Below are 15,566 nucleotides of genomic sequence, written 5' to 3'. Positions count from 1 at the left end.
GATCAAGTGTTCTGGGATTCCCATTCTCAGAGTCAGCCACAGTTTGTTATGATCTACACAGTGAACGAATAAAGAAAAAAGATTCAGAAGAGAATTCTGTAATATATGTCTGTGAGTTTGATAATGTAAGTCAAGTGGATTGATATTTTGAAAGACAAAATGCTAAAAGAAATGAGGTAACTCGAATAATGGTAATAAAGAGGTTGATTTGTAGTTCGGAATCCTCCAACAAAGATCTTTCCAGGCCCAAATGCCATCATTGAACAACAAAAGAACATATATAAAAGTCTCTACCAGCATCATCCTTGATGGTAAAGGAGTGAAGCTTCTTCCAATAATTGGATCTACCCCACTATGTCTGTTCTCATGCAGCACAGAGCGTCCTAGCTGGTGAAATAAAGCAAAATAAAGAGACAGAGGGTACACAGATTGAATTGGAGCAAGTGAAATAGTATCTATTCACAAGCAACATTGTCCACTTAGTCCAATCAGAGCTGACCCATAGCTGGCCTTCTGGTGGATATTCATAACGTTAATCTCATGAGAGGGAATTGTCCTTTCTTCTCCTGAGAGAAGAAAGCTGGTGGATTCAAACCGCGTGCCTTCAGACAGTGAGTCTTCATGCTTCTAGGTCACCAGAGCTCAGGAAGCCCTAAATATTAAAAAAAAAGTCCCAGAATTAATAAGTGAGTTTATTAATACTATGTAAGGATACAAAGTAAATATCCAAAGTCAATTATATTCCTATGTAACCCACACTGAAGGTGGTGGTCTTTGATGTTGTTCAGTTAATTTTTAACCCTAACCCTAATTTAAACCTGGGTTGGTTGGGCCAACAGTCTCTCTGTGAAATGACACCAGCGATCACATTCCAAAGATTTGGAGGCTATAGTCTATGAGAACTGGAACCCAGCGGGACGGCAATGACTTTCTGGGTGTTGCAAGTTGTCCATCCAAAAGCTGCCCATCTCTGATGGCTCGAATCCACCAGTTGCTCCTTTTGAGAGAGTTGTGCAATCTTCTCCTGTGAGGTTTTACAGCTGTGAGTCGGATCTGACTTGACGACAATAAGGAGGAGACAGGTAGATGAAGTAATTGAAAATACCTTGGCTTGAGTCAGGTGATGTTGGCCTAGTGTTATAACTAAAAGAAATTGCTTTTGTTTCTTTGTTTTTTAAGGAGTGTGCTTACTAAAGTCTTTATCTTTGTTTTCTACACACAGAATGTCCCTGGCTGCTTACTGTGTCATCTGCTGCAGAAGAATGGGGACCTCTCCTCCCTCGCCCACAAGTGACACGTACTGGCGACACATCAGTGAGTACAGTTCAGCCAGGGCACCCTTCCCAGAACAGTGGGCTGCTGGTCAGCTTCCTTTTGCTGGTCATCTGTGTTAATACCTTACTGCAAACTTGGAGGCCCAGAACCCGGCCTACTCTTTTTCCTCCCTTACTTTTCATGTCAACGTTATGTTGTTGTTGTTGTTGTTATGTGCCATCGAGTTGCCTGTGACCCTATGTACAGCATCTCTGAACCCTTCCCTGTCCTGAGCCAGTCTCACTAATTCTGACACACTGACCCCCATTGCCCCAGTTACTGTATCAGTTCGTCTCATCTGGGGTCTTCTTCTGTGCTGTCCCTCCACCCTTCTGAGCATGATGTCCTTCTCCAGGGACTGATCTCTCCTGGCTACATGCCCAAAGTATGTGAGATGGAGCTTAAAAAGCCTAGCCTCCAAGGAGAAACTTGTCCAAGACAGACCTATTTGTTTTCTTGACAGTCCATGGTATGTTCAAGATTTTTCTCCAGCACCACAATTTGAAGACATCTCCTCTGTCATTGTTAATCATTCTCCAGCTCTCTGAAGCATAACAAATAACTGCGAAGACCATGGCCTGAATTGCGCACACCTTAGACAGCTATCATTGGCTACAATTAGGCGCACTCTCTAGACAGATATCGTTGTTTTCAAAACTCTAGAGAGCTCCTTAACAGAAGATTTTCTCAATGCAATTCCTCTTTTGATTTTCTGACTGCTGATCTTAAGAGTGTTGATTGTGGAACCAAAAAAAGCTATAATTGTTCACAACCTCAATCTCTTCTCCATCTGTCGTGGTGCTGCCAGTTGGCCCAGTGGTGAGAATCTTTGTCTTCTTGATGTTGAGCTTCAATCCATATTGAAGACTGTAGTCTTTGACCTTCTGCAGCAAGCGCTTCTGGTCTTCAGTTTCAGCAAACAAGGTTGTGTCATCTGCATAACGGGTTGTTGATGACTCTTCCTCCAATCTCAGTGCCACATTCCTCCTCATAAAGCTCTGCTTCCCTAATGATCTGTTCTGCATATTTATTGTAAAGGAATGCAGACAGGAAGCATTCCTGATGCACTTCTTTCCTGATTTTGAACCATGCAGTGTTTCCTTGCTCTGTTCTGAGGACTCCTTCCTGGCCCAAATACAGCACAATCAAGTGTTCTGGGATTACCATTTTCCTCAAAGTTAGCCACAATTTGCTGTGATCCACACAGTCAAATACTTTTGCATAGTCAATGAAACACAGATAGACATTCTTCCAGTACTCTTTTCTTTCTGCCAAGATCCACCTGACATTGGCAATAATATCTCTAGTGCCATGACCTCTTCTAAACCCAGCTTATATTTCTGATAGTTCTTTGTCAATGTACTTTTGCAGTCATTTCTGGATAATCTTCAGCAGTATCTTGCTAGGGTGTGATATTAGTGATGTTGTTCTATAAGTTCCACTCTGTTGGGTCATTTTTTTTTTGGAATGGGAATAAACATAGATCTCTTCCAGTCAGTTGATCAGGTAGTTGTCCCCCAGATTTCTTGGCACAACTTGGTGAGCACATGCAGAATCTGTTTCTGAAATATGTCAATTAGTATTCTATCAATTCCTGGGGCCTTATTGTTTTGCCAAGTCCTTCAGAGCAGCCTGCACTTCCTCCTTCATCACCATTGCCTCTTGATCATATGTTGTTTCTTGACATTTTTCTGTGTCAGCCACTTCTTTTTAGTACAGTGACTCTGTAGTCATGGGGTTATTTCCCTTTTTTTAGAGGGAGAGCTGGTAAATCTGTTGCAAAATATTTCATATTTGTTTGCACACAAAATTTGTATACATTGTTTATCATTCATGTACATTGTGTTTCACACATTCTTTCTTTCATGTTGTATTTGAGAGGCTCACTCATGTGCATTGTGTTTTAAAAACTTAATCACCATTGAACTATGCCTGCTATGACCCTGTGTTTACAGTCATCTTTTAAACTTGACCTCAGGAACCTTGTCAGTGCAATATAATAACAGCTATAACAGACTTGACTTACACTCTGTGGGTGGTACAAACAGATAACACACTTGGCTGTTATTCGAAAGGTTGGAGGTTTGAGACTGTGTAGAGCCTGGTGGTCTCCTGAAAAATCAGCCTGTGGGAACCCAGCAGGGCACAGTCAGTTCTCCTGACACAGTCACACACACCCCCGCTCACACACACTTGGGGGCCAGTCAGTCGGAATTGACTTTGACTTGTGGGAGTCTGAGGACTCTGCACAGAAGGCGTGCTGCATCCTCTGAGCAGACCTGTGTGGGGCGCTTGTTCCTGGCCAGGCTGCATCTTAGCCCCTAGGGTTGCGGGGGAACAGCAGTGAGCACTCTCTGTCCGGTCCTTCCATGTGAGGCCTAGCCCTAGTCAGCCCCTGACTCCCCGGCGCAGGTGGGCAAGGAGCGTCCTGCAGGGCCCTCTGGGTATGCGCAGTCGCCCACACCCCTGCAGTGAGGACAGGAGAGTGGGGCACCCGAAGGTGTCAGCTCCCCACGAAGGCTGCACGGCTCTCCTGACACTGTTAGGTGTGACCAGGTGCTCTGCCCCATTCCGTGCTGGTCCAGCTCTTCCTCAGCAGCTGAGGGACAACCCTGGGCTGGTGTCACCACAGCTCTGGTGGACCTGCTGCGAGGGGCACCTCTATGTGGGAGAACCCATGCTTGGCACCAGGCCCCTGCACCTGGTCTCTGCTGCTTCCATGTGTTTCTCCTGAGCGAGGCCTGGGTTTCAGTCACTTCCTTATTCATCAGAAGTGGGTGTCTCGTTCCTCCTAGAACTGCCTCCCCCAGGCCTGGGCCCGAGGCAGGAGGCTGTTGCTACGGCACAGAGCTTCCATGTTCCCAGGGGGCCAGGAGCCCCCTGGGGCCACGTCTGCATAGGGTTTGCCTCGTGCCGAAGGCCCAGCCTCTCTTGATAGGGTCACTTCTCTCTTACTGGCCTCGCATGTGGTTGGATCCTTTCCTCTTGAAGCTTGTTTGAGTCCTGTGTTCTGAACAGAAAGAGCGAAGGAGGGGCACTGTTTCTTACCCACTAAGGTCAAGAGCAGGTAGAGAGGTCACTGTAAGAGAGGTGGGAGGCTCTGTCCTCTTCTCTCGGGTGCAGTGGAGAGGCCAGGTTAGTGGTGGGCCGGAGGGGGACACTTGCCAGTGCCCAGGGCTGTGGGTTGTGGGTACCTCCAGGACATTCTGCTGCACTTGTAATTAACCTGCTGCACAGAGCTTCCTCTCACGCTGTCAGGAGCATGCCCAGGGAGAAAGGACTTCCCTTGCTCGGCAATGGGCCTGTAATTAGTGCTCCTCCCAGGCTTAGGTGTCCAGGGGTAACTCACAGCCTGCCGGGCAGGGCACAGGCCTAGGAGATGGGGGGTAAACAGGGGCCCCTGCAGCCCACAGTGCTGCATGGCTCAACTCCTCTGGGCATCTCTCCTTCTCAGGTATGTCCTGAGAATGACAGATCCTACACCATCCTCGCAACTTCCCGCTGCTGCAGTCACGGCATCAGCCCATCTCATCGAGGGTCTTCTCTTTCTCTGACCTTCCACTTTTCCCAGTGATGTCTCCTCTCCAAGGACTGACCCCTCCTGACAACATTCACGAAGCTTCGGAGGCGACGTTGCGTCTCTCATCCTGGTCACTTAGATGCACATCAGTTGCACTTGCTCCAAGACAAAGTTGGTTTCTTCCAGTCCACGAAATATCAGTGTCCTTTGCCATCCACCCAATTCAAAGGCATCCCTTCTTCATTCATCCAGCTCATGCGTAGAAAGCAGTGGAAAATGGTAACTTAGATCAGATGCACCTTAGTCTTTAAACGGACATTCTTTTCCTTGGCACTTTAGAGAGGTCCCTAACAGCGTATTTTCCCAGTGCAGCTTGTCTTTTGATTTCTTCACTGCTGTCACCATGGGCCTCAACTGTGGATCTGAGTAAGATGAAATCATTGACAACTTCAGTCTTTTCTCCATCTGTCATGATGTTGCCCGCTGGTCCAGTGTTGAGGAGTTGTGTCTTCTTGGTGTTAAGTTATAATCCAAATTAAAGGCTGTAGTCTTTGATCTTTTTTTAAACTTTATTTTTTTTGTCTTTGATCTTTTGCACTAAGTGCTCAAGTCTTCACTTTCTGCGTGCAAGGTTGTATCATTTACTTAAGTCAGATTATTGATGAATCTTCTTCTGATCTTAATACCATGTTCTTCCTCCTGCTATCGAGCTTCTAGGACGACTGTCTCAGCCTACAGATTGAACAGGTGTGGAGAAAGGATACAGCCTGACACACATCTTTCCTGATTTTCCAGCAGGTAGTGTTGTCTTGTTCTGTCTGGACAACAGCTTCTTGGTCCACGTCTAGGATACCATGAGCACAGTTAAGCATTCCGGGTAAATACAGCTGTCATGGGGAATACCAAACAGTTCAGATTTGCAGTAAGACTGTGTTTAGTGCAGGAACCAGAAACGTAACTGCAGTGGCTACAGTCAGTAAGGTTTTCTTTTTTCTAATTTAATAGGAGCTCAGAAAACTATTCAGAGCAAGAGTCACAAGGCAGCTGCTGAGTTCCAGCCATCAGGAATGTTACTGTGAACAGGGACTTGGGAGCTCAGCTGGTGGCTGGTCTGGGGAAGGGGCAGCTGGGGCCATGTCTGGCCATGAAGGTGGTGAGAAGCAGCTTCTGAAACAGCCCAAGAAGCGGACCAAGGAGATAAATGAGGAAGAGAAGGCTGCATGTAGAGACAAAAATGCAATGATGAATGAATGGAAATCTAAAATCTCTGTAAATGTTCATTAAAATTAATTTTAAAAAAAAACAAACAGAAGAAACTTGAGGAGCTAAAAGTGAAGGCCATGGGCAAGCGTCCGAGGCAGGCCATGGGTGGAATGAAGAAATTTGACAAAAAACAAGACCGAGGCAATGATGACCCTTCCTTCCGTTCCTTTTTAAAACATCTGGATTTTCTGCTGTAACATCTGTTGCCACCTGTGGTTAAAATGAAGTGTTGCCTTGGAGCCTGTTGTACATTTCAGCAGAAACTTGTGTAAAAAATGAAGGAAAACCACACGATGGTCCATCTTTCTAGTTCTCACTTAGCCATTCCGATCTTTGCAGTGCAAAGTAAACGCAACCCAGAATCCTGTCAGAATCTGCTCTTCATTCTTTGTTATCCCCAAAATTCTTTACCACCTGGAACGAAACCAACTCATTTGGGGGAGGGGGGAATGTTATTGTGCACTATCGAGTCATAACTGACCCTAAATGACCCTCTAGCTGGTTTTCAGAGGTAATGAATCACACAGGAGTAGATGGCCCGTCTTTCTTCCTCTAACCATCAGGTGAATCCAAATCATATATACTTTTGAATTGGGAGCTTAAGGGATCTCTGGTGGTCTAGTAGCAGTTGCACTGCAATCCTTAAGGCACACAGTTCAAGTCCACCAGCCGCTTTGTGGGAAAAGATGGGCAGTCTCCTCCTGTAAGGAACCGCCTCTGAAAACCCACTGGCGGGGTCAGCTGTGGGTCTCTTCCGACTCGATGGCACACCACCACCACAACAACAGGCCACCAGAGCAGAACCAAAGCTACCTTAGGAATGATGTCTTTTTATTTCAGATGAAATCTGTCCATCTAGGATTCACCCCTATTTCATCGGCTACATTGTATTATATGGCCAATCAGAACTGCAGAGGAGTCTGGGATCTGAGATGGGCCATGGGCTGGGGGACTGGAGGTGGGACAGGGGCTGAGGGACCTGAGACCTGAGGTGGGACAAGAACTGAGGAGACCTGAGGTGGAGTGAAGGGGGAATGGAACAAAGCGCCCTGCCTATGGTACTGTTCACATACCCGGTGCTTACTAATGGGACTGTTTGTTTGGAAAACTGTGTAGTTAGTGACTGATTAGGTTCATAGGCAAATCTCAGTAACATCTTACCCGGTTACATGTGATACAGGCAGAGAACATGGTTCCCTGTTTTCTGTTAAGCTTTTAAAACAGTATCGTTACACAGACCCTCTCCTTTCTCTTTGAAGGAAATCTCATCAAGTTGACGGGCTCCCTCATTCTGGGGTAAGTGTCCACTGGGAGCGTCTGTGGGCTCCCTGACACCATGCTGACACCTCAGTGGGAGGGCGTAACCGGTGCTGTGGGGGCAGTAATGAACTTCCAGACTTGGGATTTGAACACTTCAGTCCTCGAGTCTTCACTCAGACCTCGTCCTGGTCATGTGACTCACCTGTCTGAACAGCTCAGGCCTTGCCCAGGTGAGGTAAAGCGCCTGAGGAGAGTTCAGGCCTCGCCCATGTCAGGTGACTCACTTGAGGACAGCTCAGACCTCGTCCAGGTCAGGTGACTCACCTGAGGACAGCTCAGATCTTGTCCACATCAGGTGACTCACCTGTCTGAGGCTCATTTCTCCTGGGCATTGGTCGCTGTGTAGATTCTCTCAACCACAGAGACCTGACACCAGCACAGCAGACAGCCTGTGATTGGCTCCTGCTAATTTAAGCTCACCTGAATGGGCACCGCCGCCGTGCTCTGTTCAAACGGGATGAAAACTGTTGTCTAGTGTTGAGTCGAAACTGACCCATGGCTGACTCTCCGGTGGGTTTTCAGAGGCAGCAAATCTCATTTGCGGACACCCATCTTTTTCTCACAGAGAAGCTGGTGGATTTGAACTATCTGCCTCTGGTTTGGCAGTGTACTTCCTTACCACTAAGCCGTCAGAGCTCCCAATTCTGTATTTCTATGAAAATAAGAATAGTGCACTTATGAAAATACGTTAAGGATGAAGAGCATAGTTTACCAAGAAGTAAAATTTGTGAGTTACATGGAGAAAACTATGGTACAACCTCGTTAACAAATAATACATAACACATGTGAAAGCAATGACATTAAATAAAATGGTCTTGGCATAAATTGTATGTTATGTCAGAAAGAGAAATGTCATAGTCATTGTCATTGTTATTCCTGAGCCTCTCCCCTCAGGCTGGAGACGGAGGCTGGCTGGGAGGGTGAAGCACCCCATTCCCCTCAGAGGTGCACACTCACTGGGTGGGGCCGCGCTCCTGAAACGGTCCTTGTCTTTCCTTACATCCCCTTGTTTTCAAGGGGGAGGGGAATATATTTGATATATTTATCTGTAATCGAGGATTTTTAAATGCATCTCGCATATTTTATGCATGTTCCCCTGAGAGACTGGTCCTTAGAGAAGGCCATCATGCTTGGAAGGGTGGAGGGACAGATAGCACAGGAGAGGAAGACCCTGGGTGAGGTGGACTGATACAGTGATTATGGCAGTGGTTAGAGGGAGGTGTGTCAGAGACAGTGAGATCGGTTCAGGCTGGAGCACGCTTCAGAGCCGTTGCTCATGGGGTCGCTGTGGGTCTTAGTCAACTAAACGGAACCTAACAAACAACACACTCTGCTGGAATTACTAAGTAGTATTTTCCCCCCAGTAATAAAAGAACTCTGGTGGCTTCGTGGCAAGAAGCTGCTCTGCAATCTCGAAGGCACGTGGTTTGAGGCCACCGGGAGAAGGGTGAGCAGTCTCCTCACATGGGATTAACTGCCTCTGAAAACCTGCTGGAGGGTCAGCTATGATGCGTCGGTTCCAACGCCACAATACACAACAAGAAGTATAAACACAAAGTTCACTCTTTGATGGAAAAGTAGTAACGGATTTCTATTTTGACATTTTATCTGGATATGGAATGTGTACCGTTTAATACACTTGGTTTGTGTGTCTTGCTCAGGGCTAGAGTAAAAGGCGCCTGTTTGGGGGAAGGGCTGTATCTTTCACGGGAAATGTTCTACACATGCTCCCTACACGTGCTGCTTGGCGGGTCTCCTGGGCCTTCCTCCCAACTGTTCTTTGTCCCCTCAATGCCGTCCAGTGCTTGGCCCTCGGTCCTCCTGCTTGCTTTAGGAGGGCGCCAAAGGCCAGGGCAGGCTTAGAACGGGAGGCAGCCACCTCTGGATATAAAGTCTCCTTTGTAAAGTGTACAGCAAACTTCACTTCATGTTTGAAATTCAGTATTAGGTTTATTTCTTACGAGAGAAAGCGTGCATATAGTGGTTATGCGAGTCTAAATTGGCAGGCCCTTTTTCAGGATGATGTTGGGAGTCTAAATCAGCAGAACCTTTTGGAAAAGCAGAGCGACTCTACCCAGCAAATTTGAGCTGTGAGAAGGTTTACCTGGTGCCCAGAGGAGCCTGTACTTGCGTGGTCGTGACACAGGCCCATCAGATGTGGGCAGCACTGTCTGGGAGAGGCCCACCTCTGGAGAGGTCGATATGTGGGGTTGTGTCCATTCCGTGGGTCAGTCCCACGCCGAGGGAAAGCTGTCGATGGACCAGCGGGCCGTGCAGCACGTGGATGGATCCTCTCAGGAGGCGCCGAAGCGGCCAGACTAGACTGTCATGTGAGGATGCTTACGCAGGTAGTGAAGCCAGACAGGAGAGCAAGGACAGTATTGTAAAGCAAACCAGAGTTGTCATTGTGACGTCGATGAATGGGTGTCACCGGGAGTGTAGACAAGGTGGCTTCAGCGCTGCCATTATTTTTCTCTTCTCATTTCTGTGTATTTATACAGATATTTATTATTAAATAGATATTACTGAATAGTATTTATTATATGAAGCTTGGTTAGACACCCATATAGATGTGCTCTGTGTGTATGTTCATTTTCCCAGTGAATGTAGAAAATTCACTATGGACAAAGGCGAATGAGTCCGGAAGAGCAGCTCTTGGATCACGTCGAGGTCCTTCCTCTGCTAACGGTGGCTTCATTGCTTCCCTTTCAGAGGTTCTTTGTTTTTAACATACGGAGTTCTGGCCCTGAAGAAGTCCTTGACGCTGGATTCTCAGGTGGTAGAGCAAGAAAAGATGAAATCGTACATATACGTGAACGCGGCTTCCTCGGACATCAGGGACACGCAGGGTGAGTGCAGGGTAAAAGAATCCCATTTTGTGAAAGACGGAAGCTGGGTCTGGACGTCTGAGGAGGATCTAGTAAAACATTGTCATGTCATCAAGTTAGGGCTGACCGTGGCTGCCCCTCCAGCAGGTTTTCAGAGGCAGTAAATCACAGGAGAGGAGGTTGCCCGTCCTTTCCCCTTGGAGCAGCTGGTGGATTTGAACCTCCTACCTTGGGGGTTGCAGTGCATCTTCTTACCACTAAGCTACCAGAGTTCTCTGCTCTGGTTATTAAAACGTAACAGTGCTAGAAAAGGTCCGGCTAACTCTGAGAATGGCCACACTCTGTGAGAACCACGCTCTGAGAGAGAGTAATGGAAGACCAGATTTGAGATGTAACCAGGTGACGAGAGACACAGATGACAGTTGTGTTTCGAGCACCTCCTCTCGGAGGGCCTCGGTCTAAGAATGGGCTCAGGTTTGTGTTCAGCACCGAGCGCCGGCTCTGCCGTGAGAGGGTTTCCTGAGCGCACTGCACTCTTTTTTTTTGGGGGGGTGGGTTTTGGTGGTGCTGGATAATTTTTTTAAAATTTTGTTTAATTAATTTTAATGACAGTTTACAGAGACTTAGGGTTTCCAGGCATTCATTGTTGCACTTTTCTCCCTGCCCACCACCTCCTCCCCAGTTCACTCTTTTCTTTGAAAAGTAAAAGTTCTTTTATTGTTATACAATCCCTCCCCCCAGATCCACTCCACGAAGTAGTCTTGATTCTGGACTCTGGTCATCACAATGCCTAGTCATATATCCCTTTTAAACAGTTCTCTCCCTCATCTGTTTCAATACAGTATACATTAGTTATCCCCACTTTTCTCAGTCTTCCCCCCAACCCCGGTACTACACTCTTAAGACTGATCCTTCAGTATCAAAACCGCCTTATTCCAGAGAGGAAAATCTGTCACTACACATGTGCTTCCCTGTCAGGAAGGAGCCTGGGTGGTGCAGTGGACCAGGTATTGGGTCTGAAGGTTGGTGGTTCAAACCCACCCAGGAGCTCCGAGGGAGAAGGATGAGGACATCCACTTCCGTGAAGATTTACAGCCTTAGAGAGCTCTGGTGGCCTAGTGGCAGGAAGCTGCACTGCAATTCCAGAGGTGCACGGTTTGAATCCACCAGATGTTCTGCTGGAGAAAAAGGGACAATCTCCTCCTGTACCATTCGGATCTGATTTGACAGTACACACACAAATAATAATAATAATAAAAAAAGAAGGTTTACAGCCTTGCAGATGCTATGGGGCCGTCCTGCTCTGCCCTACAGGGTCTGTGTGGGTGGGAGTCAGCTCAGCGGCATTGAGTGGTGGGTTGTACCAGTGAGGATGCCCCCCTTTGGTCTTTAGGTCACGTGAAGATCCAGTCACGTGTTTACTAGGTGACCGTGGACTTGTAGAGCAGAGCAGTCCTTCCATCGAGGTCCCAGCACCCTGATGGACTTGCACACTGGATACGCAAGCTGCCTCCTCCTGCCTGTCTGTCTTGACCAAGAAGGAAACTTTTTATCCTCCTGGGAGGGCGGTCTCTGGCCTTCTCTTGTCCTTTGTCTCTCATGGTCACAGCTCACCTCCTGGTATCACTATATCCACATGCTGGTGTGCTGTGTCGTCACCCCAACTACACAGAAGGCCATCAGCCTCTAACCTGAGGGGGAGGCGTAGTCTCATTCTGAAGCTGTCGTCAAAGTTGTTTGAGATGAGCTGGTTTTAAGGCCATTGTCTGGAATGTAGCCAGTCCTGTGTTCTGTGTGAGGGTCTTTATGAGTTTTAATAGTTTTTGTCCCATTTTCTTTTTAGTTTTTGTTTAACTTTAAAAACAAACTCATTTGGGGGCCTGTCGCCTTTTTTCTTTCATGTTGTCTGGTTTGCAATGATAGTGATGTTAGGTAGAGGAGAGATGCCATTGTGCGTTTCCTTTGTGTAAAGCACTTGCCGTGGACGCATTTCTCTCTGGTGCGCTAGAGGAGGGCATCAGAGTACACACTTGGCTTCATTTAAGCTTGTTCTCATTTCAGGAGTCACATACCAGGCAAGGAAAGAACTTCATAAAGCAGTGAGGAAAATGCTGGCCACGTCAGCCAGAATACTACGTGGTCCATTTGCTGGTAAGTTCCTGGCGTTCCACAGGGAATCCTGATGTGTCATTTGAAAGTGATTTGATGATCAACCTGAGATGATCTTTTCCCCTGTTTTTTTATGGACACATTCAAGCTCAGGGACATCGGTGACTGTGGGGACAGCTTGGGATTGGGCAGCGTTTTTGTTCTGTCATGTGCCGGGTCACTACGGCCAGGACCCGAGTTGGCAGCCCTACCAAAGATATTGTGGGGACACTTGGAGAAACTGAATATGAGGTTGAACTGGATATTGGATGATATGGGAAATCTTTCCTAGTGTGTGATAATGACACTGTGTGGAAGAATTAAAACTTATTCTTAGGTGATTAAAGAGTGAAATGTCATCTTGTCTCCAGCTTACTTTCAATTCTTTAGACCCACACACATATGTTGTATGTGTTTAGACACATGTACACCCATATGTTACTCGGTGCCGTTGAGTTATTTCAATTCCTAGCAACCACATGGGACAGAGACATGCCTCATAGAGTTTTCTAGGCTGAAATCCGCATGTCTGATAGCCAGGTAGCCAGGTCTTTCTCCCGTGGAGCTACAGGGGGGATTCAAACCACCAAACTTGGAGTTAGTAACTTGTGTGTTACCCAGGGCTCATCACACATGCAGACACACCAGCTCAGTCTTGTCAAGATTCCCCCTCATTGACCCATTAGGGCAGAGACGAGCTGCTTCATGGGGTGAAGGCTGTTATCTTTACAGAGAGCACCCGAGTGTGTAACCATTGCACCACCAGGGCTCCCCACATATGCTACAAAAGAGGAGAAGAGTAATAGTTGTAGACTTGGCAAATATACAGCGATATATTCTATTTATCTCTTAGTTCTGTTTGATAATTTCTCATATTAAAAAGTGTTTTTGAGGAGGAGGGGGAGAACCCCAAACCAGCCACTTACTGAAATACTACAGTGTAAAACATGAGACATGTACGTGCACAGCTCAGCTCGCTGCCAAGGAGTTGGAACAGACCTGTAGCTGACTCTCCAGGGGTTTCTGAGGCTGTAAATCGCCCAGGCGGAGTTGGTCCTACTCTCTTCCTCAGACTCCATGGTGGATTTGAACTGGCATAGAGGTGAGGCCTGTGGGGCAGCAGCTCAGCTCCCTGTGGACACAGGATTCCCTGTGTCTGTGCTACACATGAGGACAGAGACAACAGTTAATGTCAATACTGTAAATGATTGTAAGTCTTCTCGTGCAGACCTCAGGGACTCCGGTGGCCTGTAGGAGCCTGGCCAGCTCCAAGGGACACAGACGGGCAGTCTCTCTCCACATGATTCCCTGCCTATCAAAACCCACTGGAGGGTCAGCTATGGGTTTGTTCTGGCTAGACAGCACCCAGCGATAACAACAACAGTGGAGAAGACTTACGGGAGCTCTGGTGGCTTAGTGGTGAGGAATGGTACTGCCACCTCAAAGGTGTCCAGTTCAAGTCCACCATGTACATTGTGGGAGAAAGATGGGCAGTCTCCTTCTCTGCAGTTTACCGCCTCTTAAAACCTGCCCGAGGGTCAGCCGTGTGTTGGTTTGACTCTACGATACACAGACAAGCACCAGCAGTGCAGACTTCACCTCCAGGTTAGCTGTTCTCTGAGATGAGTGTGACGCCGAGGACGACTGCGCCCTGTTCTGCTTGCAGACAGCTTCAGCACGGTGGACGTGGAGGACCACGAGTGTGCCGTGTGGCTGCTGCTGCGGAAGAGCATGGCGGGCGACGCGGCGACGCGGCTGCAGGCTGTGCGGGAGCTGTCCCAGGCCCACCACTGGCACGGTAACGCTCCCCGCCTTTGCCCACCTGTGCCCCCCTGACATCAGCATTCGCCTCCCTGACCCCCACCCACACGAGCACGCGGCCAGCCAGCTCTGATCCCCAATACAAAAACAAGGGCTGAGAGTGGTGGAAGGAAAGGGTTGAGGCGTTCCCAATTTATTAAAAACCCAACTTTCCAGAAATTAAAATAAGAAGCCTTAGTGACAAAGTGAAAAACTGCTGGCCTGGTTGCTAGACACATTTGATAAAACAAAACCAAAACCAAGAAGCCTTCAAAGGAGCAGAGAGAGTGGTGGCGCTTCTTACGAGGACAAGGCTGGGTTTGAGCAGCTGCTTCCCCGAGGAAACGCTTGGTTCTGGTAGTGTTTAATGTCGTGCTCCCATCTTCCCCCATTTCCCGCTTGATGAAATGTGTTTGATTGTTGTATCTGACAGGTGTAGGTTAGGTTAGGTTTGCTCTCACTGTTACCATGTTCTTGGCTCCACTACTCACAGTCAGTCAGATAGGCCAGATTCATGTGCCATTTTTGTCTTTTTTTTTTTTAATATTAAAAGTACATCGCTTTCTTTTAAGACGCTTTGGTTTTCCAGTGAACGTTCATGAGCAAGGCCCTGGGTTGCTTAGCTAGTAGAAGGCACAGAGGCTAACCAACAGTTTGTTGTCAACCTATTGTCTAAAAATGGACTTACCATCAACAAAGGAGGGAAAGTAGGTGGTTCTAGAAGAATAGCCTTTGAATCAGGTCCCAGACTCCACACGAGTGGATCAATTGGTGACTACAGTAACGCTTTACGAGAAGCCCTGGGCAGCACTTGCCCAGCACAGCACTTTTTAAATTTCTTGGTCGATATTTCCATAGGTGTCGATTGTGGATCCAAGTGAAGTGAAACCCTTGACAACTTCAGGTCTTTTCTCCATTTATCAGGATGTTCCCTGTTGGCCCAGTTGTGAAGATTTTGGAATTTTTAGCTTAGAGGTATTGTTGTCGACTGAAGGAAAAGACAGAGATGGGAACAAACAGGAATGAGGGTCAGTGATGAGTAGCTACAATTGAAACCTCAGCCCCAGTATCAATCGAGTTTTATAATTTATGCCCTTCAGTTGTAACAATCATGTGTGGTCTTGCATCATTAATAATGGTGTTCCAGTATGTATTTGATCCTGTATGCCCAAAACCCCCTTGTCTTTCTAGAGAGGCAGCCTACTGCTTGATATCTGGCAACAATAATAATTGAGCAATTCTTTGACCTTCTAGTAAATTCTGAGGCTATCTAGTGTTGTTGTTGTTGTTATGTGCCGTCGAGTCGTTTCCGACTCATAGCGACCCTATGCACAACAGCCCTAAACCCTGCTCTATCCTGCGCCAACCGCACC

General features: G+C 47.3%; 1 protein-coding gene across 1 annotated transcript in view; it reads left to right on the top strand.

Annotated features, from left to right (window-relative positions):
* The first annotated feature begins 1,223 nt into the window (after positions 1-1,223).
* The window catches only part of SERAC1 (serine active site containing 1), a 45,857-nt gene continuing 31,514 nt past the window's right edge, over positions 1,224-15,566 (top strand). The window contains exons 1-5 of the mRNA XM_006882812.1: positions 1,224-1,314; positions 7,357-7,393; positions 10,130-10,266; positions 12,307-12,396; positions 14,060-14,191. Of these exons, the coding sequence (XP_006882874.1) occupies positions 1,224-1,314; positions 7,357-7,393; positions 10,130-10,266; positions 12,307-12,396; positions 14,060-14,191 (487 nt within the window). The remainder of the gene's footprint in view (positions 1,315-7,356; positions 7,394-10,129; positions 10,267-12,306; positions 12,397-14,059; positions 14,192-15,566) is intronic.

The sequence above is a fragment of the Elephantulus edwardii genome, unplaced genomic scaffold (genome assembly GCF_000299155.1).
Source record: "Elephantulus edwardii isolate Elephantulus edwardi_28Jun2011 unplaced genomic scaffold, EleEdw1.0 scaffold00024, whole genome shotgun sequence".
NCBI lineage: Eukaryota > Metazoa > Chordata > Mammalia > Macroscelidea > Macroscelididae > Elephantulus > Elephantulus edwardii.
This window is presented reverse-complemented; position numbering and strand designations above follow the sequence as displayed.